The sequence below is a fragment of the Rhincodon typus genome, chromosome 17, assembly GCF_021869965.1.
Source record: "Rhincodon typus isolate 14 chromosome 17, sRhiTyp1.1, whole genome shotgun sequence".
Lineage (NCBI taxonomy): Eukaryota > Metazoa > Chordata > Chondrichthyes > Orectolobiformes > Rhincodontidae > Rhincodon > Rhincodon typus.
The window spans coordinates 16,538,009-16,562,432 of NC_063348.1; the positions used below are offsets into that span (position 1 = coordinate 16,538,009).

The window sequence follows — 24,424 nt, forward strand, 5'->3', positions numbered from 1 at the left end:
AAATAGGCATTTATGCATTAGCAGTTCATTTAAATCAGGATGCAGCTGCCACTGCTTCAGTTGTACGTACAAGCTCAAAAATGGATAAATGTGCTGCTCAGTGTGATACTTTCCACGCTGAATAAAGGGTTCAATACCTGGTAAAAAGGTAAGGGAGGCAACAGCCTAGTGGCATTAATCGCTGGAATGTTAATCCAGAGACCCAGATAACATTCTGGGGACCCAGGTTCAAATCCTACCACGGCAGATGTGGAATTTGAATTCAATAAATATCTGGAATTAAGAATCTAACAATTACCGTGAATCCATTGTCAATTTTCAGAAAAGCCCATCTGGTTCACTAATGCCCTTTAGGAAAGGAAACTGCCACCCTTACCTGGTCTGGCCTCCTGTCCAGACCCACAGTTGACTCAACTGCCCTCTGGGCAATTAAGGATGGACAATAAATTTTGCCTCGCCAGCAGCACCCTCATCCCATGAAAGAATAAAGAAAATAGTAGTACCTGGTTAGCTAACCTCAGATTCCTGGCATTGCTGTTTGTTTGCCACAACTTGTCTTGGTGCCTAATGAATTCCACCAGACAGGTTTAACTCATTTCAAACTCAAAAAATGAAAAATGTCCAGTTTTGTGATATCAGAAGCTGTAGTATCTGTGGAACTGCATCTCCATAAAGAGAGAGGTAAAGGGAAAACTGTGGTTAAACACTAGATCAAATAGTCACTAGGTGCAGGAAAAGGTCATTCACACTATCTAATCTGTACCAACCTCCGATGAGCATCACACTCAGACCCAGACTGCAAACCTATTCCTGTAACCCTGCATTTCTCATGGCTAACCCACTTAGCCTGCATATCCCTGGACACTGGACAGTTTAGCATGGCCAATTCACCTAACCTGCACATTTCTGGACTGTGGGAGGAAACTTGAGCACTGGCAGAAATCAATTGATTAGCTAGAGGCTTTGATCTCTGCCTCAAATCTTGCTAGATTGGTGAGATAAAAGTTTTAGTAGCTGTAAATATTTTACAAAGTTAAACTGAAAACCTTATTTCCACTCTACAAAACAGCCTCTAGGTTAGCACTAAAATTAACTGTGCTACAGGACAGGAAATCAACAAATGAAACAGACAACAGGCACTCTAGATGAGTGCAGAAACACAGGCATGTATACATGAACCCAGTGTTTAATAACGATAAAGTTAAAATGCTGTATTCCCTTGTGCATAAGAGGGAGAAGTGTGTGCCACAAAGTCCAGGGCACAGCATAAAATATACCGGAGTCAAAGCTGTGTTAAAAAGGTGATCTTTATTGTTACGTATTCACAGAACAGGCAGGTTGTATACAAACCCACTGGATGCAGACATGCTAAACATACGGGATATTACACTTAATATACTCCAATGTGTACAATGGTTCAATCCATCTCAGACATCAGTCAATCCCCTTCTGAAATCACTGCTGTATAAAAGCAGCAGCAAATGGGTGCTTCATCAGAACTCCCCTGGGTAACAACAGATCTGAGTGATAACCATGTCTCTACTGCCAACTTGAAAGATCAGAAGGACCATAATTGAAAATACTTGTTACTTTTCTAATTTACTGGAACACTGAACAAATTGTCATTCAGTGCATTACTGGGATGACCTCACATTTGATAAGTACACGCTGACCCAGATTTAAGACTGAACGTATAAAATCATAATCATCATTGGACAAATGTGCCTACACTTTATAAACAAAAACTGTACATGTTTTTTACTTGGTGTGGGAAGGTGGACAAAGTAGCTGTTTGCATGATAGAAGCTCCCACCTAATTTACGAGTAAATCTGACAATGGAGACTGGAGCAGGACTAAAATTAAGATAGTTATTAGTTGCCTGCTAACCAATCACTTGATTCCTTTTTGAACATGGGTAGCAGCTAAGTGCAATACCACGTTGAATGTTTCTTGGGTAGCAAATGGTCTTGGTAAATATCCAGCCTTGTGTTTAGTCATCCTTCCGTCTGTTTGATCAACTGATTGAAACCCCAATCGAGTTTGGCAAGGAGACTAAGGCACTGTTCTATTGGACTTCTAAGAACACTCGTTTGCAGGGAGTGCTTTATGGTTCTAGGCACATTATGGAGCAGCTTTAGAGAGGTGGGTTTCAGATTTATGTTCTGATGTTTACTCTGGCAGAAGTCACAGCGTAGTTTTCCCAAGGTAACATATTATCTGTATTCAAATACAGAGTGTAGAAATGGGTTATGAAAAGTACAAGTGCCCAGATTTGTTTTTAGTGATTCCCTTTAGATTAGAATGACAAAATTAACAGCATTTTACAGTAAAATAAAACTGCTGAAAGCAAGGCATCAGAGCTTATACAAGGAATTTTTCGAACCACCAGATAACCAGCAAGCCCTTCAAGTTGAAGGTATCCCACAGTACACAAGCTGGGAGTTAAGCAGATAGACCCCAGTGTCTGAAACCCTGATATAAAGAAGTCGCCTGAAATGATACAGGAAGGATGATCTATTTTTAGTTTACACTGATACACAAGCCATTAAAATACTGGAGACTGGTGGGGGGCACAGCCAAATTTCCTCTAGTTCAGAGCTACAATTCTATAAATGACCAAGTGGTAATGCAAGAGCAAAAAGCACAATAATAGGCCAGGTACAAATTTTGACTAGCCCCTTTCATGAGTTACTCACTGCACTGGTTAGATTATACATATATACTTTTTTAAAAAAAAGGTACCTGCAGTACAATGGGAAGGAAAAAAAAATCAATACTTTGAAATCAGTACATTCATTTTGGAAAGTTTGCACCATTTTAGTGCACACTGATCACAGACGGTTCACAGCTGATGCAGTTGTCAGAAAAACTTCTTATAAAAAATGTTGAGTTCCAATAACTTTAGTATCCAAGTGTTCATATTCATCTGGTTGAGGAACCCAAGGCTTGAGATCAAAAGGAGCACCGAGCCCCCTCCTGCAGCATAATGGGCATCCAATCCTTTTCCTTAAATAGTCTTCATACTGTGCTGCAGTATACAAGCTCTTTGATAAAGTTGGTAATTTACTTGCTGTAGAGCTGATGGGTGGGTACCAGATGTTAACTGCACACCAATTACTTTCATGAAAGCTGCAGCATAGCACCAGAGGAGAACCGTCAATGTCAGGAAAATTTATTTTTTTATATATATATATATATATAAAGAAACATTATATATATTTTAAAAAACCGAGTGTGACAAGTGGCAACATCACAGATGATAAGATTAGTTTAGGGGTCATCTTATGACAGGATCTATTCCACTACAAAGCTTCTCTTTCAGCTGCGCTCACCAAGGATCCTGTGAGGTGGCAGCAAAAGGTGCCCCTTTAGTACACAGAGGCATTTCGGATCCCACAGCACAGCACCATGCTGAAAATCATCTCAAGGATCTGAAATGGAGAAAAGGAAATAACTATACAAGAGGAAAAATGTTGCAAGCAACATCAGTTTCAAGTCCTATTTAGGCAATAGCTGATTTAGATCGTAAAAGCATTCCATAATTCTTGATCTGCACCTGGGTCACTTATCTCAGCCCTTTCAAAAAGAGATTTCTAATCTCTATCCAGCAGGCCTGGTGGAAAATGTGCGTGGGGCACTGGAGAAAGATACATTCAAGTTCAACAAGGATTACGGGGGCGAGAGAAAGAAAAGTAATAAGGCAAGTTAAATCTAAAACTTGCTAACTTTCAGTCCATCAGTGCTGAATTGAGAAATCATATCAAGTATCAGTATTTACGTTGAGCAAGGATGGTCTTGCATCCCTATAATCCTTTGATTCATTCCAACCAGGACCACAAAAGGATTAAAAAAAAAGGGACTTGTGACTTCTGGTTCTTTACAAAACAAAGATCAAAAAAGACAAACTCCCTGTATTATCTGGGATTCCTGCTGTTAGAGACTAAAACAAGGTTCATACCATGATGACTGCAACAATGACGGCAGCAATCCCAATGATGTACAGTTTCTTTGTAAACAGCTGGTCAATCCGTGTGTGACAGTCGATCTAAGAAACCAAATCACATTAGCAAAGCACCTTGAGCCAGGTCGGCCAATCATTGCAACTGTCTGGAAAATTACAGCATTCCATAGATTACCCTCAACACACATCACTTGATTTGTCAAGTAAGCCACTCAGTGTTTTATCAATACCTGGAAGTTTAACTGGATTCATTTTGTGCTAATTTCAATTCACTACCTGACATTGTTCCCACTTCCTATGACAGATCCCAACTATCAACTCTACACCTACAATCATTCAAGCTTTTTGTTAAAATAAAAAAAAATTTAAAAAAAAAAAGGCTAATGGTACTTTTGATCATAGATAGAATGACTAAAGAACAGGAATGTCAACTCCATTACACTTTGGTATCTCAATATGTTTGACGCACAGGCTATAAAACATTCCCACAACTCTACATGAATATTTTTGACAAAGTTTCCTTAGCTAAATTGGCAGTGTATTATGTTTGTGATTTCAATTTCAAAATGAATGTGGGACAGTTCTCTGAAGGTTTGTTTCAAAAGCTCAGTCAATTTGGAACAGTGACCTAAACGCAAAAGTTCAAAGGGAGAATGTGACTGAAGAGCATATTTGATAGAACAACCTCTACTGATACAAGATAAAATGTTTATACTGTTGAGTCTACAACAAGCAGAACACCACATATAGGGGCAATTAGTTTAGTTTTGATTTTAAAACAGAAGGTTCAAAGTTCTAGCTCAGGAAAACTTTATTCAGTTCAGCTTAGTACAGAAGAAGAAGAGAGAGCAGCTTTAATCCTAGCCTAGTCACCTCAGAAGTCGCTGGAATCTGTGGAACTTCAAAACCAGAAGAATTCAGATAGAAATCTTTCCAGTTGTTAGAACTGAAAACTTTAGGCCATTAGAAATGAGAGGTCATGCTCGCAGACTTGGAAAGGAATAATGAAAAACTGAAAGAAAAAAAACTGGAAGCAGTGAATTAAGATTTAGAAAGCTGAGATAGGAATGATACATCTTTGGGATTGAGTATCTGCAATGGAATGTCTTGGGAAATAGGTTGAGAAGCTTCATTTTGATGGTGCTATTTCTAACCGTATTACTTATAGGTAAGTATTTTTCTTGTGTAATGAACTTACGTCCTGTTGATAGAGAACATCTGCAGTCTCATGTGCACATCTTCAGCAACTAACCACAAAAGTTAATCGTATGATCTGTCAAGGCAGGTTTCATTTTGAGATCTGACTTGTCCAGTATTACTATCAAGTATTTTATGATTTAGCTGGTGACCAGAGCTGATCGCGATCGCTATCGCTATCGTTATCCGCTGAATTTACAACATTAGGACATGGATGGGATAAAGCAATCAGCCCCGGTCTCCAAAACTAAGAGTGTACAGAAAGACAAAATACTCAATATCTGTGGAAAGGAATGAGCTAGATGGTATTATCAAACCTTATTTTGGATACCTTAGGTCAGTTTGTAGCGCTTGTTCAAATCAAAAGGTTGTGGGTTCAAATCCTACCCAAGAATAAAACTTAGATCAATACTCCAACGAGGACTGACAGTATCGTGCATAGAGATGTTGTACATTTGTTCCTTCGTTTGTACATAAAATATCCCACAGCATAATCTTTAAAAAGCAGCAAGGAAGTTTTCCCTGATATCTTGATAAATAGCTCTCAAACAAAGTCATTATAATAGATTATCTGATCATTGATTTCACTCCTGATTTTGGAAGCTTGCTGTGTGCACATTGACCATTGCTTTTCATATATTACATCAGTGAAAAGGTCTTATATAAATGCAAACTGAAAAGATAGGTGGAACATGGAAGGACAGAGTGCAAGATCCAGAAAATGGAGTTGAAGATGGGATACAGTGAACCAGTATAGGTCAAAGATTAAAGCAATCTGACAATGAGACTCAATGTAAAGCAAGCACTTAAGAGTTTATGAATTCTGGGAGATCAGAAAGAAGGAAGGTTAAAATCAAAATAGCTCTAGCTTAGAACTGACAGAAGCTGATGAGGAATGAACATTGAAATTGGACGATCCAGTTGATCCAAGACTAAATGGAGGGCAAAGGATGCTATAAAATATCAGCTAGGGGAGCAGATTGAGATAAGAACATTAGAGCAAGCAGCACGATTTACAAAAACGTTACTCAGAAAAATCAGTAATAGGTCCCACAGTAAGAAGATGCCAAAGGTGTCTGCAGGGTCATTCAGGACAGATTTGAGCAGTAACAGGGAACTGCAATGAGAAGAAATAATGAAGGGAACAAAAAATATAAACTTGCTCAGATAAAGGAGCTTCTCATAGCATTGATCACATCCTTAGGAGGCCAAAGCCATTCAATTACTGTGGAGATGTAGTCATTGTAATATATGCAAAATGACTGCTGTGTTTGCTTACAAGCATCACAAAGCAAATAAGATGAAAGCTCAAATAACGTTTGAGAATTTCCTATTGGAACAAAATAAACTGGAAAAACTTAGCATGTGAGGCAGCATCTGTGGAGAGAAACAGTTAATAATTCAAGTCGTTTATCTTTGATCAGAACTAGAATTTTGCAGTTTGCACCATTGTAATGGTTATTAACATTATACAATGAGCACAGTGGATAGAAATGAGGAAAGCCATTCCCCTCTCCTGGCCCATCCAACCAGAAAAGTGGAGTTATCCAGTGTCTCTTCTTCCTGTTCCACACCCCGCCCCCCACCTTCGCACTTCAAAATACCCCAACACTTGCAAGTAGTTGGTAAAGGTGTATGTAATTGGAAGTGAAAATCATGTGATCAATTTTCTTTTTTTTTTTTAAGAAGTTATTTTACCACTGGCCCCAATTTACAATGCCAAAAAATAGGCATTAGTAACAGTGAGAATCCATGACTTCTAGAGCACTCTTGTTCAAGCTGAACAGCTAATTATCTTGGCTTTCTGCAGGCCCACTCCCTCCATTTTACCTCTTCAAAAATCAATGGTTTAATTGGTTTGCTGACATAACACTGCTACTCCTGCTGTAGAAATAATGCCAGTAGGCTCAGTTTACAGTCATGCAGCATGGAAACAGATCCTTCATCCCAACTCGTCGACCAAATTTATCCAAACTAAATTAGTCCCACTTGTCTGCATTTGGCCCATACCCCTCCAAACCTTTCCTATTCACATACCTGTCCAAATGTATTTTATATGTTGTCACTGTACCTGCATCTACCACTGGCAGTTCATTCCACATCTGAACCACCCTGAGAGAAAGTTGCCCCTCAGGTCCCTTTCAAATCTTTCTCCTCTCACCTTAAAAAATATGTCCCCAAGTTTTGAACTCCCCCCACCCTAGGGAAAAGACCACTGCAATTCACTTTATCTATGTCCCTCATGGTTTATAAAGGTCACCCCTCAACTTTTACACTCCAGTGAAGAATGTCCCAGCCTATCCAGCCTCTCTATTACTCAAACCCTCTAGTCCTGGCAACATCTAGTAAATCTTTTCTGAACCTTCTCCAATTTAATTTCCTTCCAGGATAACACTTTGGGTTTAAGATAAACAATTGTTACTGATCAAGAGCTTTCTATAATTCAAATGACGTAGTCAGGATAAAAAAGGTGCAAATCTGCAGGATGGTGGTAAGTTCACTGCTAGTCCTGAATGTGCAATATTTGAAAGTGACTTTTAAAAAAAAAAAAAAAAAATTTGACACTGGTTAGTTCACTGCATTATAAAATGCAGGAGCCAAACAATGAGAAAATGTCCATTTATATATCTTGAATTCAACAGTTCACAAAGGCAATTTGGGATGAGCCTTGCCACATCTGGTGAATTAAAGAGCAAGTAGCAAATGGGTAAAACACTTCAATTACAGGCTTTGAAGAAATTAATACTGCTCCATAGATCTTATAACCTCAAAAGGCAGCAGGATCACCATACAAGCTAATGAACTAACCAGTGGGGGGAAAAAAAAACCTGGGCAAGTGAGCTTTCTCCAATTTGAGTATAAGCCATCAGTTCACATTGCAAACATCTACTTTAACATTGCCAGGTTTAATTAGTATCACAAGGCACTGTGATTTTGCTTTAGTCACTGGCCACACTGAACTGATCTGAATAAGGTTCACTGACAAATTTTGTACAAGATCAGCACAAGAACAGAGTATATGACTGTCCAGCGCATGGCATTCGGAGCTAGTTACATTTATACTCAAGCACTGACACATTAGCCTAAAATTATGTAAAGTCCAGGAGAAGGGCTCTAACTCATGATTTTCCTGAGCCAAAATAAGAAGATGCTAGAGCACAGGAGGTACAAGTGTGTGAGAAGCAGATGGAGAGAAAAGTGCCAAGAATTAGCTGGAAGAAAATAACAGGGAAGATAGTCTCAAAGCCTCATGGAGGTACACAAAATATTAAAATGGCACATAAAGGCTGGGTGAAGCTAGAGTAGTACATCAAACTAAGCTGCCTGGCAAACTAATAGGTATCCAAAACGTAGTAGGGAAACGAGAATGAGGCTGGAAGATAAGGGGTTTGAGCTTAAATGAATTGAAAAGCCTTATCTTCAGCCATTCTGCACACTGAGAAACTACTTTAAAAATTTGACCATGTGATTTTCATGTGCAATTACACATACGTTTATGAACTATTTGCAAGCTTTGGGGAATTTTGGTTGGGAGGGGGAAGAAGGGGATGGCATGGGTGGGTCGCTTGAAAGAGAGACACAGATAGACACCAAGTGAGTGACTTTGCATCTTTCTGGTTGGACAAACCAGGGGAGGGGAATGGCCTTGCTGATTTCTCCCCAAATTGTGCTTATTATTATACATCAGCTGCCACCTGGTGGAGCCATTGAGCTGTTAAACAGGGACATTAAAAATGCATAGTCAGCTTCTGATACTTGCTGCAGAACGAAGTCCTTTCTTCCGGGTTTCAGGTTATAGCCATAGGTGTAATTTGCTTCATCATGTTGCTGATGAAACTGGAAATGTCCTCATTCCAGATTCGTGTCAATAAAATAGCACATGACTTTAAACAAAAAAAAGTGAAAGCTGACTATTTCACTCTGACATTCTGTTCCACTTTTCACCAATTCTCCTTAGGGCATCAACTTCCACTTGGCTACACTAATTATATGCCCCATGAGGTGCATTGAGCCAAGCCCTTTTGCTCATGGACCTGAACAGCAAGTGTTAGACAGCTCATGGATGGTTTCATCCTTTCCCCTTATCGGTCATTTGGAAATGGGCCCTCCACTTGGTTTTCCCTTCTTTAGCCCATAGGTTGATTACAAACACTATAGGCCCTGTCCCAGCTAACAAGACAAATCAGAATTATAGATAGTAGGAACTGCAGATGCTGGAGAATCCGAGACAACAAGGTGCAGGGGTGGATGAACACAGCAGGCCAAGCAGCATCATAGGAGCAGAGAGGCTGACGTTTCGGGCCTAGACCCTTCATCAGAAAAGCTTGGGTCTAAATCAGAATTATACCTGTGTGCCCAAGTGCTTAAACCATCAGATAACAGAGCTCCTCCTTTCAGTAAGAAAAATAAAGTAAGACTTTAAACCAGCTCTAGAACCAAATCAGTAGTTAGAAGTATGCAAACACCAGGATAATTAGCAGGTACTTACTTTAGAGAGCAGACCCACCCCTGTCTGCTTGGGGCACAGCTCACTTGCCACAAACTTGCTCAGCGTGTTGGCTCCACAGCAGTCCAGCTTGGGGGCGGGGTGGAGAGAGAAGAAAATAATTGAGTTGAAGTATAAGCTAACCTTGATAATGATAACCACTAGCAAGAAAATTAAATAAATCTAAGTCTTCTAACACAAAAGGAAAGTTGCAGCGCAGCACAACTGAACACACCAACCAAGTATCAGTCATCATCCCAAGTGTCTGACCTGGGTTAAAGAGCCTTCATGATTTTCTGCCTATTCAGAATATTTACAAATTGTGCAGGCTCTCTTGGGTATGATTACTTTGGTTTTGTTGTTCATTAATTAATTAATCCTTTCTAGGCACAGGAACATGAAAACCTGTCTTCTGCATTAACATTTTCTTTTCTTGCACATGATCTCTCATTTCCCCAACTTGCCCACCTTAACCACATGAAATGCCTCCTGGTTAGCAGTAGAGACTCTCTCAGGAACTTAATATTGACAGGTTCACTCCGTCGTATGTTGGGGAGATGGGTGAACAAGCTCTGCTCTGCTCAGCTCCATATGATATAGTATGGCTGAGATAGCTCATTCCCCTGAAGAGGAATCAAACCCCAGGCTCCTTCTCAGGCAATGTCTTTATCTGTTTTAAGCTATACAATACAATTTCCCTTTCACTGAATTAGAAGTTAATGACAACTTCTAATTCAATGCTGAATTTAAAAAAAAAAGTGAGGTAAGCTCTGTACTTCTCCCTAGCTGAAACAAATTCACAGAAACAGCAGTAGCACAGTCACATTTCCCTCCCTTGCCGAGAGGAGGAAAATGGGCAGATAACAACAGCTTCCAATCTGAATAAAAGCTATAAAAAAACAAACAAGAAATGTTCACGGGTTTTTCTGTACCCTTGGCACGAGTTCAGCACAAACCCTACAGAAATGACAAACGGCTATTTTTTTTAAAATCTTGGCAGTGTGGACAGGTTGGAGAGTTCTCCCCAGTGTCCCATCGGAGAAAGCAGATAGAAATTCTAGGCACAGACAGAAACAGCAATCGGTCACAAAAGGATGCTCATTCACAGCCAGAATTACTTCAAGTAAGGAACATAATTGAGAATGTGTCTCACCGCCTGGTGCATTGCAACCAACACTGCTTTAGCTTGCTCTTTCTTCTCTACATTTTGCAATGGTGTATGATAAGTCAGAGAGGCCTGGTTGTAGAACATTTTCAGCTCTTCAGCTACCTGTGTGTGGGGAAGGGGGAAAGAGGAAAGGAAATCAAAGCTTAGCTCCCCACAGGTTAAATAAGTGTTTTATATCAGCGGCAACACAAGACCTCAACTTTTAACGTTCTATGTCCACAATACCTCAAGCATCATAACCGAAGAGAATAGTGCATTTTTCATTCATTCCTGGTTTTCTCTACCAAAAGGACCTGTGCTCCTGCCAGAAGGAATCATCCAGGAGATTCCATTATTATTCCCAATATTTCCACTCTTTCCCGTATGCACCGAGGTTTGCTGGAATCTAGTTCCAAAAGTGCTGGTGGCAACCCTCTGGTATCTTAACTGAGCTGTAGCACAAGATGGAACCAATGAGTGAGTGTCAGCTGGCTATGACATTCCCTGCTCTCTCCTCCTGCAGCTTACCTTCTACACGTACAGTATCCAAACACCACCTCCCAAAATAAGATGCTGTAAACTTTATAGGTTACTTGCATTTAATGCTCCACAAATCCCACCTCTCACCCAGCACAAGGCCCAGGAGTCACGTCCATGCAGTACAAATCCACAATGTTTGAAGTGCCGCTCTGACCCACTAGTACATGGCTTGACAGCCTCACTCCAATATAACGAGGATAAATCTTTCCCCTTCTCCGGTATAAAGTCAGCTAGACCCTGAGACAACAAGGTGCAGAGCTGGATGAACACAGCAGGCCAAGCAGCATCATAGGAGCAGAAAGGCTGACGTTTCGGGCCTGGACCCTTCATCAGAAATGGGGGAGGGGGAAGGGGTTTTCTGAAATAAATAGGGAGAAAGGGGGAGGCGGATAGAAGATGGATAGAGAGGAGAGGATAGGTGGAGAGGAAACAAACAGGTCGAAGAGGCGGGGATGGAGCCAGTAAAGGTGAGTGCAGGTGGGGAGTTAGGGAGGGGATAGGTCAGTCCAGGGAGGACGGACAGGTCAAGGGGGCGGGATGAGGTTAGTAGGTAGGAGATGGGGGTGCGGCTTGAGGTGGGAGGACTGGTTTTGGGATGCGGTAGGGGGAGGGGAGATTTTGAAGCTTGTGAAATCATCCCTCACACCCCGTCCACGCAATAAGAGCCAAAAAAGAATCCCCCTCGTCCTCACATACCACCCCACCAACCTCTGGATCCAACGCATCATCCTCCGACACTTCCACCATCTGCAATCCGACCCCACCACCAAAGACATCTTTCCCTCCCCACCCTTATCTGCTTTCCGGAGGGACCGCTCTCTCCATGACTCCCTTGTCCGCTCCACACTCCCCTCCAGCCCCACCACACCCAGCACTTTTCCCTGCAACCGCAGGAAGTGCTACACCTGCCCCCACACCACCTCCCTCACCCCCATCCCAGGCCCCAAAAAGACTTTCCACATCAAGCAGATGTTCACCTGCACATCTGCCAATGTGGTATACTGCATCCGCTGTACTTGTTGTGGCCTCCTCTACATCAGGGAAACCAAGCGGAGGCTCGGGGACCGCTTTGCAGAACACCTACGCTCGGTTCGCAATAAACAACTGCACCTCCCAGTCGCGAACCATTTCAACTCCCCCTCCCATTCCTCAGACGACATGTCCATCCTGGGTCTCCTGCAGTGCCACAACGATGCCAACCGAAGGTTGCAGGAACAGCAACTCATATTCCGCTTGGGAACCCTGCAGCCCAATGGTATCAATGTGGATTTCACAAGCTTCAAAATCTCCCCTCCCCCCACCGCATCCCAAAACCAGTCCAGCTCGTCCCCGCCTCCCTAACCTGTTCTTCCTCCCACCTATCCCCCCCTCCCACCTCAAGCCACCCCCCCACCTCCCACCCCCTAATCTCATCCCGCCCCCTTGACCTGTCCGTCCTCCTTGGACTGACCTATCCCCTCCCTAACTCCCCACCTACACTCACCTTTACTGGCTCCATCCCCGCCTCTTTGACCCGTTTGTTTCCTCTCCACCTATCCTCCCCTCTATCCATCTTCCATCCGCCTCCCACTCTCTCCCTATTTATTTCAGAACCCCCTTCCCCTCCCCCATTTCTGAAGAAGGGTCTAGGCCTGAAACATCAGCCTTTCTGCTCCTATGATGCTGCTTGGCCTGCTGTGTTCATCCAGCTCTGCACCTTGTTGTCTCGGATTCTCCAGCATCTGCAGTTCCTACTATCTCAGCTAGACCCTGCTCCTTTTCCCTAAATATAAGGACTTGTGCCTCCCTCTTCAAGTATCTCTCTACACCCAGTCCATCAAGTACAAGGTTCAGTAGTCCTCTCTCCAATTACAGTACATTCAGGAGACCAAAATACTGACCTCATCTTTGTTTACGAATCCCCAGATCCCAGCAGCCACCTCACAAGCAAACAGGATCACCAGACAGGCAAAGAACTGATGGAAAGGGAGAGAGAAAGAGGTCACATTAATGCAGCTTTAGTTAATAAAACCTGTACAGGAATACTATACTGCACTGGCTTTGAACTAATCTGCTTATTGCAACTAACTAGTGTATAGTGCTATTAAAATTAACAAAACATCAAAGCACTTCACAATGGAAAGGAAGGAAATGGACACCATCATAAAGCAAGGATGACCAAAGTGTAAGAGCTCAAGATAACATTAGAGTGAGTAGGACTAAAGGTGGTTGAAATTTCTATCACAGACAGGGCAGTACAAGACAACTGTGAAGGAGGGATAGAGGATCCAAGAACATCAGTTGTCTATTAATAGGATTGCAGCAGTGGGACTGAAAACATGTTTACTGCTTTGATTCAGACATCTCTAGTGTACGCCTGCATCTACAATGGAGAATGAAAAACTATTTCAAGCACTTCAGCAGCATATCAGTTTGTTTCAATGACCAGCATTCATGGGCAGCAGTGAGCTCAGTACCCCCTGGTACAAGACACTCCGTACAATACAGACTTACATCACTGCAAAAACTAGCCAGCTGCTTTTATTTTAAAAAAAAACGCTGCAAGCCAGCCAATACGAGGCTGGAGATGACATTCTCATCACTGAACGCCAATAGACCTTAACAATACATCAAAACTAGTCACACTCAAGGATGGGCATATTAATCCAAACAGGGTGTAAAATGCCATATATACAAAGCACCAAGGGGCACACAATCATGGTGACTGCAAGGTAGTTTGCTCAATGGTTTAATGAAAAATGTGGTTATTAATTACTGGAAAGATGTGTATCACAGGCAAACAAAGGACCATCATAAAAAGGTATAATAAAAACCAGTGAGCCAATGGGAGGAGTGATGAAAATCTGAGTTACATAGCTGGGTTAAGGGGAAGGGGGAAAACGCAAAAGGAGGGACTCCACAGTGAAAGGGCCCATGCAGCAGAAATTACAGTAGCCATCACTGGGCAAATGGAAAAGGAAGCAAAAATGTGCGCATTCAAAAAGAAAATGGAAATGTGGTACAGCTTTATGACAATGGGTAGGACTTAGATGCAGTATACGAAAGACTCTGAAGTACTGCATGTGATGGGTGGTAGAGGTTAGATGGAAGGCCAATTATCAGAACATTTAGACTATACCGAGGTATATAGGAGGAAAAGTCATTGCTGCAGATGCAGTGGTTATTGCTGGATAGATGGGAATGCAGTATCTGGCCTATTAGATGTAGATCATTGTACAACTCAGTCTAATGAACTACATATAAAAAGGCTGAAATGGGCAAGCACAATAATGCACACAAAGCCTTCTTTCTAAAGATAACAGTACAGGAGAGAAGCCATAGAAGTTGGCATGATCAAAGGAGTGGCTGTGAATATGGGTTAAAAAAAAGTGTGTACCTGAGGTGAGATTTCAGAAGTACAGAGGACACCGTTGGAGAAACAAGAGTGAACAAAGTTGAAGTGGAGACTGAAATCAGCAAGGATGAGGAATGGTTGAGTGCAGAGGCTCATGCGGGTTGGTAGGATGCAGGTGGGGGCAGCATGAGCAGTCAACAGGGACTTTAAGAAACCAAGTAGTTAAAGATGAAGGGTTAGAAGAAACAAAAAAAGGAATCAGAGTAACCAAAGTAAGACTTGGTGATAAGAGGCCACACCATTACTCATGAACCATGCTTTAGTTAAAGCCATAAAGTCTCCCACTCAATGTGTTTGTGGGTGGCAAATATCAGAAAAATCCAGTTTGATCTATGGCCTGTGCTGGGTTAAAACTGATCTGACCCAACAAGCAGCCTCCCTGATAACTACACTGAGGAATGAATCCCAAACAGAATCAGGCCTATTCTCCACTGTTCTCATGAATAAATCCCATTTCAACATTTTCAGCATGGATAAATTGGCTCAAGTACAAGGCATGTTGTGCAGGTACCCACCTTAATGTACCCTGTGATGATCAGCATCTGTAGGTCACGTGATAAAGAATAGGATGACCTGACCATCTGTGACACATACTTCTACATATTTCCAGCTTTCAAACACTTTAAAACTTGCAAATAGAAAAAGGGAGCTTATCCAATAACAGATCGCAAACTGCAGCAGTGAACTAAGGTAGGCATCAGAATCCTGTTCTGGAGCCAGCAATGCCCTGCAGAAACCCAATAATAAACAGGAGCGCCAAAGAAAGAAATCAGTGTACTTTACCGTTCCTAGCATGCACTGGGATTCCTGGATGGCACCGTAGCAACCAAGGAAACCAACAATCATCATCACAGCTCCAACACCAATCAAGATGTAGACCCCTGTCAGGAGAGAAAGGGCAATAGAATCATAGAATCCCTACAGTGTGGAAACAGGCCCTTCGGCCCAACAAGTCCACACCGACCCTTGGAGCATCCCACCCAGACCCATCCCCCTATAACCCACACATCCCTGAACACATCAGGCAATTTAGCATGGCCAATCCACCTAGCCTGTACATCTTTGGACTGTGGGAGGAAACCGGAGCACCCGGAGGAAACCCACGCAGACACAGGGAGAATGTGCAAACTCCGCACAGACAGTCACCCCAGGCTGGAATTGAACCCGGGTCCCTGGCGCTGTGAGGCTGCAGTGCTAACCAGTGAGCCACCATGCTGCCCCAAAATGATTAACATGTAAAAAAGCAATACTCCCCATTGGGAGGCAAGTACATAAATACTACTTAATTCAGCTCATTGCTATACCTGTTCTTTTCTCATTTCATTTGGTGATCTGGATAGAGCCAATTTTACTGTAATTTGGCAATATTCATTCAAGCTAGCAACTGTTGGCACTGCAATTGGTCTGAACATTCCTGGGTTACAACTCCTTATCGTTATCGTTATCCAAAAAGCTGTTGGTTGCATGACAGACAAGGATAGGATCTAGTTTGCCAAAATCAGAGAGGGGGGCATGCAGTCGATTAAAAAAAAAAGACGACAATGCCATGGGTGAATTTGGTCAGTAAAGTGGTGGGGGCAAGAATGTACCAGAACAAGCACAAAGTCTGAAGTAAACAAGCTATTCTAGTGGGTGTGCAGCACCAAATACATCTCACTTCTGAAATATCTGCAGCCTGGTAACTGCAAACTCAATCTCAATCAGTCCCTTTTACAAATGAAAACAAGCCAGTTTCAATAAATGGCACATTCATAGTTATTTTAAATATTTCAAATGTTCTGTGGGTGGTTCTATAATTGGACAAATTAAATATTTCAAATAATTTAGTGTACTAAAAGTGCAAATGTATCTGTGGGTGGACTTATTACTGGATGCAAAATACTAGTAGTTACAGATGTACCATAATTCTGTTTGAAAGAACTGAATATTAGCCCTTGTGCATGCTTTGAGGAACGTGAAGGCAGCCCCATTCTAAAAAGCACTAGGGCATCAGGGTCCTGCCACTTTAACTCCGTAGCACCGACACAAAAACTTTATCCGCTACCTGACACTTTCACTAAAAAGGGACACAAAAAGGTGACAGCCATTTTCAGCCAACTATTCCACCGAAACAAGAAAACAACTGGAATTTGAGTGTAGATTTGTAGCTCGGTTGCTGGTTTTAGATGGTGCGTTCGCAGAGCTGGGGAGGCTTGCTAGCAGACGTTTCATCCCCTTACTAGGTGACATCTCAGCGCTGTTGACTTGTGCTGGTTTGAATTTACACGGTCTGGTTTTTGTTGCCATCAGTAGGTGCTGGCTCCGGCTGTGCATTGTAATGGTCGGTATATCTGGTCTAATTCAATGGTTTGTTGATGGAGTCCGCGGATGAATGCCAAGCCTCCAAGAATTCCCTGACTAGGAATCATGACAGCACACAAGCCAGCAGCCACACTAAGACAGTAACTGAGCAGAGTTAAAAGACCCAATAGATACCATGGACTGGACAAATGTGGTTTACAAGATACCATGCGGAGACTGTACAAAACAGTGTGGGACAAACAGGCAGACTACTAGCAACCCACATCCACGAACACCAGCCAGCAATTAAATGACATGACCAGATGTCCTTGGATTCAATACACACAGACAAGAAAAACCACACTTTCAACTGGGACAACACTACTATCATAGGACAAGCCAAACAGAGGGCAGCCAGGGAATTCTTGGAGGCTTGGCATTCATCCGCGGACTCCATCAACAAACCATTGAATTAGACCCGAGACACCGACCATTACAACGCACAGCCAGAACCGGCACCTACTGGAAGCAGCAAAAACCAGACCATATAAATTCAAAGCAGCACAAGACAGTAGCCCTTTACAGGAGGCTCCACAGCACTGAGGATGTCACCTAGTGAGGGGACAAAACGTCGGCTAACCTCCCAGCTCAGCGAACACACCAACAGCTACAAAAACAACTGAAAGGCCCAATTTCTGACAGCACTTACTGTGACAGTATCATAACAAATGACAAATTACACAACTTCACCCTTTAAGAGGGCTGACTGAATGTGCTAATGTGCCCAGTGACAGATTACAAACACTCCCTTGAATTTAAATATAGTGGTGACAGCACTACCTGAAGTTTACAATATTGAAACAATGAATTCAGATAACCCATGTCTCTAGCAGGGGAACCTAGAACATGGAGTCATTTAAAAATGCTTGCTAGGCCAAAAAGGAGCCCAAAAGAAAACGCTATTTTCCTACACTGAGGGTTTGGAAATCTGAAACACCTTCTTCCAAAAGACAGCGAGAGTGTGGGTCAAATGAAATTTTAACAAAAATTGATTAGTTTATATTCTGGAAAAGCTATCAAGGGATATTGGTCACAATTAGGTAAATGGAGTTGAAGTCCAGATCAGCCATGATCGAAAAGTGCCGAGAACAGACTCAAAAGGGCCAAATGGTGCAGTGCTGTTTCTATGAAAAGCTGAAAAGGAGACAGAGTACCTCCCCTGGTCCCCACCTTGGTGAATGAGGTGCAGTGGAGATGAATAGTTCCTCAAACATCTATTTGCAAAGTTGCATCTCAGCAAAGGGTACTGCCGTCAACATTTCCTGTAGGTGCAAAACACATTTGCCTCTATGTGGTCTCATCAACCACTCCCATTTCCATTAAGGAGTTAGGCCAAGTTTAACAACTTTGAAGAAGCAGCCACCCTCCTAACCTCCTCCTCCAGCAGCACACATGTGAATGCCAGGTCTGTATTTACACCCAACCAGAATAGATGTGTCCAAGCCAGTCAAAACCAAAAAATGTCCAGCCTAACATGTGACTTTCATCCCCTAGATCAGAATTCAGATCTCAAAAGAATCAGAACATTTTCTACAATGAATCACTGAAGACCAAATATGGCAGCAGGTTTTCGCAATGACAATGATTACATTTAAAATAACTGTAGACACTGTTGCAATGCATGAACACCTGCTCTTTCTCAATGGGAACTTTAATGCCAACTGAACCAGTGAAACAAGCAGAAAAAGGTTTTTTTAAAAACCCAATAACCTTGACACACTGACAATTTAACACTCCCAGGAAAAAAAAAAAAAAAAAAAAAGAGGGGGGCCGAAGAAATAGGAGAGAGATTCAAAACAGCAAAATAAAAACATGCTGCACCAAGATAGTGTCACAGCTAACAGGAGATGAAGGTAGCAGTTACTGAACACCATCATGCCTCCTCTGGTTATGACTACAATACAATACAATATATACATTTGTTTGACAGGGGAGTTCATTCTATAAATCTTTTGTACTGAGCTGCAATTCTACTGACTCAAAGACAGTAAGGACATGGCCAACTCCACGCTGCCACAGTGCCAGAACTTGGATAAAAGCCTCTTTTAGATTCATGTGTTTTGAACTTTGTTTTCTTGCTGTGATGTGTTCCTAATCACTAGGCTGGCACAAGGAGGGAGAGTGGGTTGCAAGGTACTGTGATCCAGCTGCTGGGAAGAATTGGTGAAAACAGGGAGGACTTTCAGATCAGCCAACTGACCTTTAAGCAGTGCTGGGGTGATGCACTGTAAGATAACAAGCTGCACTCAAATAAGAGATAGTAAGAACTGCAGATGCTGAAGTCAGAGATCACAGTGCAGAGCTGGAGGAACACAGCAGGCCAGGCAGCTTTTTTTCCCTGAAGGGTCCCAACCCAAAATGTCAACTTTCCTGCTCATCTGATGCTGCCTAGCCTGCTGTGTTCCTCCAGCTCCACACTTATCTTTCACTCAAAACATAACTTTTTCTCTACTTCCGGAGATGCTGACTGACCAATTGTACATTTGCACATTTTCTTGCTGTCTCCCTAGGCCACTCCTCCTCAACTAGATCACTATTGCCAGCTCTTATGGGTCTCATGCCAGTGAGATAGAACAAACCCAGGGATGAGGATGGAGGGGTGTGGGATATTGGTTGCAAGATACGATTCAGTACACCTCTGCCAAGTTATTGATTCAGTTAAAAAAAAAAATATATATCGGCAGTGGATGGGACCTCTCCTAAATTTTGGCACAAGCCGAATGACAGTAAGAGGAGCTACTCTGATGTCCAATGGGCAGCGTCTTTCATATCCAGTGTCTTTGTCTACGCAGGCTGATCTGTCAAGTTTTATTACTTTTGTGCTTTTCTGTAATTGCTTGATAGAACTGAGTGGCTTGCTAGACCATTTCAGTTATGAGCCAGCCATTGCTGTAGGTCTGAAGTCACATGTAGCCCAGAGCAGGCAAGAACCTCAAAATGATCTCCCCTGAAGGGGATTAGTAAACCATTTGGGTTTTTAAGAAACAAGTCATTGTTAATGGTCATTGAGGCTACTTTATTGCTTTGAGGTTAATTTCAATTTCTTCAGCTACCATAATGCCTCTGGAACTTGAATTTGGGTGTTTGGATTAGTTCAGTTATATTACCATAATGCTAGTATCCCAAAATACATTTCCAAACATTTTAATCCTCACCCACCCAGACTCAATGGCCATGTTGCAGCTCTAAAGTAGGGAACATTCTCAAGTTATTAGTGGCACTCAGTTGAGCACAATCTGGAAAACATTACAGTAATGAGTTCCAAGCCGACATTAGACTATAAAAATATTTGCAACAGAAAGCAGCAGCATATCATTACCACACTGTGGGTGGTGAGGCATGAGAAGGGAAGACAAACAGTTGTGATACCTTAAAAGCTCACGTTGCTCACTTTGTGCACCTCAAATACAAATCCTACACTAAAATACAAAGTTCCACATTCACTGGCCACGTCTCTTGTAACGGAAGGACTGTGAGCCTTGGAAATTTTACTTCAGGTCCTGCCCTTTGCGACAAGCACAAGGAGGTTGCACTAATGGCATCTTTCAATGGATGTGTTTCAGCCACTTATAAACGCCACAAATTTCACTTCAGGATGTACTGAAGTGAAGAGATCAAATCATCTGCCATAAACTTATTCAAAAGGGGATTTCCTACTGGTGACATTGCAAATTAAAATGCAACTGCTTGTAACACAAATAGACTTACAGTAAAAAAAAATTCCCCTGACAACGTACGTATGTTAGCAGAAAACAATGTGCGGTTCACTACAGATTCCACTGTCAAACTTTTCCCATCAGATTACGCCCTTCGTTGCAAGTGGCCAGTCTATGCCCTCCAATTCATTCCCCACTGCTGTGGGGCACGAAGTACCTCACATACAAATCAGCACCTCCTCAGGAGGAGCCCAGTTTATCCACAATACTGTCACTGTCCTCCAACCTGTCCCCAGGATCACAGTAACAGAAATTCTAAGCATACTCATTTCCTGAAAGGAGGTGGTACAGCATTTCTAGAAACATGTTCCCAATTAAAAAAAACAAAGTGACAGATGGCAAGTGAAAAAACACTGGCACTTTATCCAGCAATGGCAAGAATTGAAATATTTTGGGACTAGGTTAGAAGTGGATTCATATCTCTGCTGCACTTTCAAAATAGCCTCAAATACAACCACATGCTCAGGCCTGTCCAGGTGACGTCTTATTTGGCCAAGTTCCTCTCACTGTTCATATTAGGCTCAAACAGCCCTTAATTTCAGAGTCTCACACTGATTTTTACCCCCTTAGTAAATATCAAGTACTTGTTGCTGAGACACCACCAGCCCAAGAATTAAACAAGCAGCCTGGCTTGGCAGTCAGCTAGCTATTTGGTATTATAACCTGTGGCTAATTGAGGTCTGATAAAAGCCCAGTAAAATCAGTTTATCATTGACTACCCACCTAAAAACATTTACTCCCAATTGCTCAAGCTTACATCAGAATTTTATGAAGTTTCTCATCAGCAATAAATCCATCATGTGATCACCCAATTAAATGGAGATTCCTTATGTACCACCTCCAGCTGTTGAAAGTTCAAATGTAAGAAAGAAGCAGGACAATGGGGTAGTGTCTGGAAATCTGAGGCTGCCGCCTTGTTTAAAAAGAAAATCAAACTTTAATAACCTATCATGTCACACACACACACACAAAATGTGTGCGTCAGTATATGTATGTATGTATGTTGGGGAGATGGGGGTAAAAAGTGCTTCCTATTCACACCTCAGTCTTATCTAAAATCATGCCTTCTTGTCCAGTTTGAAGCATTTGCCCAAAGCCATTCAACCAACACCTCAACCTGGATAGGTTCTAGCCTCAACCATGCCATCTAATTTTGGATTCTCCTACCCTGGGAAGAGGCTGTGACTATTCACCTTATCAATGCCTATCAAGTTTTTATAAAACTCGATAAAGGTCAGCCCTCAGCCTCCAATGCTCCATGGAAAAAAAGCCCTAGCCTTTTGAACACATAACCAAGATATACTTGCTTACTCTCCATGAGGACCATAACTTCAGTAAGGAATCTGTTGCCTGCACATAGTCCAAATACACTGTTGTGAAATGTTAGGTTGACCATTGTAGCTCCTGACCCGAAGTGACTCCATCCAGTTGATACACTGGCTCAAAATTTCAGATACATCCTTCTTTTAAAAGAAAGTAGGAAAAATGTAAATGACCAGCAGGTCCCACAAAGTGGGGCAAGAAAAACAAGTTAACATTCCAGGTTAGATCTTCAGAACTGGCTTAGCACCCGAAATGTCACATCATGTCACTGCGAAATGCTGCTTTTAGCATTTGATGTTTATGCTGTCCAGATAGTCTCTGACAATCTGACTTGTCTTCTCCAAGCCAAACTTCATATTTTGAATATTAGTAGCAATTTCCTCCAAATATGCCCTCACAACATGGAGTTATTTGTTGTGGGTTCTGACAAATTTTCCATCAGGCACAAAGCAAAAACAAGAACACCAATGCTGGAGACAGCTCCTCCTCACTATGATTCTGACACTTGCTGTGTCTAGTTTATTAGCATGGATTCCCACTTACAGTGGATTAGATCACCACCTCAAAATTTCAATTTAAAATGTATACCAGCCCCCTGATCAATAACTGACTACTTCAGCTCAATTTAACCTGAAGGGCACATCTCATTCTGTGGGCAGAAGTGAGAAAACTTCCAAGGCCTCAGGCAAAACCCAGCACTCCAGCAAAAAGTACATTTGAACTGGAAATAAACCCTGGAGTACCTGACAGTTGGGAATGGTAGTGTTTAGTTTAGGTTTAGTTCTTCCTTATGCAATACTGAACTATGACACTAAGACTCCCCAGGGATTACAAGAACACTACACAGAAAACTATTCGAGATTTGTCAGCAGGTTGTAGCCAACAACGATCGCACAGTTAACATATACTGGCCGTTCCAGGATCAGCCTGAGGTGATGATGCCTGGGTTTCTTGAAGTGCAACTGTTTATTCAAATGAGTAACCTTTCCTCAGAAAACAAAAGTAGTCAACTAAAATGTAACATCGGCTTCATCCCTACAATGGACAGTATAAAGTGGCAGGTTTTCTTTCTTCACCGACATTAGTGTCCTGGCAACTTTTATGTTCAGCTTTCATAATGATTGCCAACAAATTAATCAAAATGACCAGCTTATCAAATTCAGACTCCCACTACGAGACCAGTATCACAACTGCAACACCACTGGGTCAAGTTGAGAGTGTAGCGAGGAACAGTTAACTTATACTGGAACCCGATTGCTCTGCTGTCCCATCCCCTCTTTACCATTGGGCTCATTGTTAATCTTACTGTCAACCCACAAGAACTGTCAAAAGGAGTCCACTGGCACAGGGCTCCATTGTTCCATGAATAGACCTCAGAGTTAGTTCAGAGGCATAGGGATGGTATCTGTGTCAGGAACTGGTTGGCACCATATCCATCCACCACCAGGATCCATCTGTGAGTCATAGTTGTTTTCCAGTAATGCTGTGTGTTTGTATTCACCAGGTCACACCACTGAACCAGAGACAATAGGGGAGGCAGTAGCACAGTGATATTGTCAGTGGGCTAGCAATCAGAGACCCAAGTTAATAATGCTCCGAGGAATGGGGTCAAAACCCCTCCATGACAGATCGTCAAATTTGAATACATTTTGAATTAGAAAGTTTAATGGTGACCATGAAAGCTTTGTAGATTGTTGTAAAAACAAAAATTCAAGGTTAACCAAATGTCCATTAGGGAAGGAAAATCTGCCATCTTTACCTAGTCCAGCCTATATGCAATCCAATCAACTACTCACTGAAATGGCCTAGCAAGTAACTAAGTTGATCAAACCACTGCAGAGTCTAAAATCAAACAAAAAGTTTAAGCCTAATATTAAAAAAGGACTTAAACCAGACAAAATTACTCTGCACTGACCCCTGTCGACCCTGAAATGTCCTTATCAAGATCTGGGACTTGTGTCAAAATGGGAGAGCTGTCCCAGACTCTTCAAATAACTACCTGATATTATTCTTCTTATGTCATATCTGTACCACCAACAGGACAAACCTATCAGAGGAGCTGCACAATAGCATGTACTCTGAAAGGAGTTGCAAACATCAGTTCCGGACCCCATCGTATCACAGCATCAGGTTGAGCACAGAACGAAGTCTCCCAGTGACCACCTACTGCTACAGCCACTGCCTCAGTTGAGAAATCATTGCTCCCCTACACTGTGCATCCTCCAAGTGGTGTTCAGAGGGTGGCAAAGGTACAGCGTGCTCTGGGTGGAGACCCTCAACACCTATCACCAAAAAGTAGCTCAGTAGCACCACTACTGA

General features: G+C 42.1%; 1 protein-coding gene across 2 annotated transcripts; it reads right to left on the reverse strand.

Moving 5' to 3' along the window:
- Positions 1 to 1,289: 1,289 nt before the first annotated feature.
- Positions 1,290 to 15,603, reverse strand: cd81a (CD81 molecule a). Of its 2 annotated transcripts, XM_048607110.1 has the most exons (7): positions 15,510 to 15,603; positions 13,213 to 13,287; positions 10,799 to 10,915; positions 9,649 to 9,735; positions 3,960 to 4,046; positions 3,334 to 3,432; positions 1,290 to 3,130 (listed from the first exon to the last, which is right to left on the reverse strand). In XM_048607110.1, exons 1-6 carry the CDS (start codon positions 15,573 to 15,575, stop codon positions 3,370 to 3,372), a joined length of 495 nt encoding a protein of 164 aa, XP_048463067.1. In that variant the 5' UTR covers positions 15,576 to 15,603; the 3' UTR covers positions 1,290 to 3,130; positions 3,334 to 3,369. The 2 variants fall into 2 exon arrangements, with proteins under 2 accessions (XP_048463067.1, XP_048463066.1); XM_048607109.1 differs by having other exon boundaries at positions 1,290 to 3,432.
- Between the last annotated feature and the right edge of the window lie 8,821 nt (positions 15,604 to 24,424).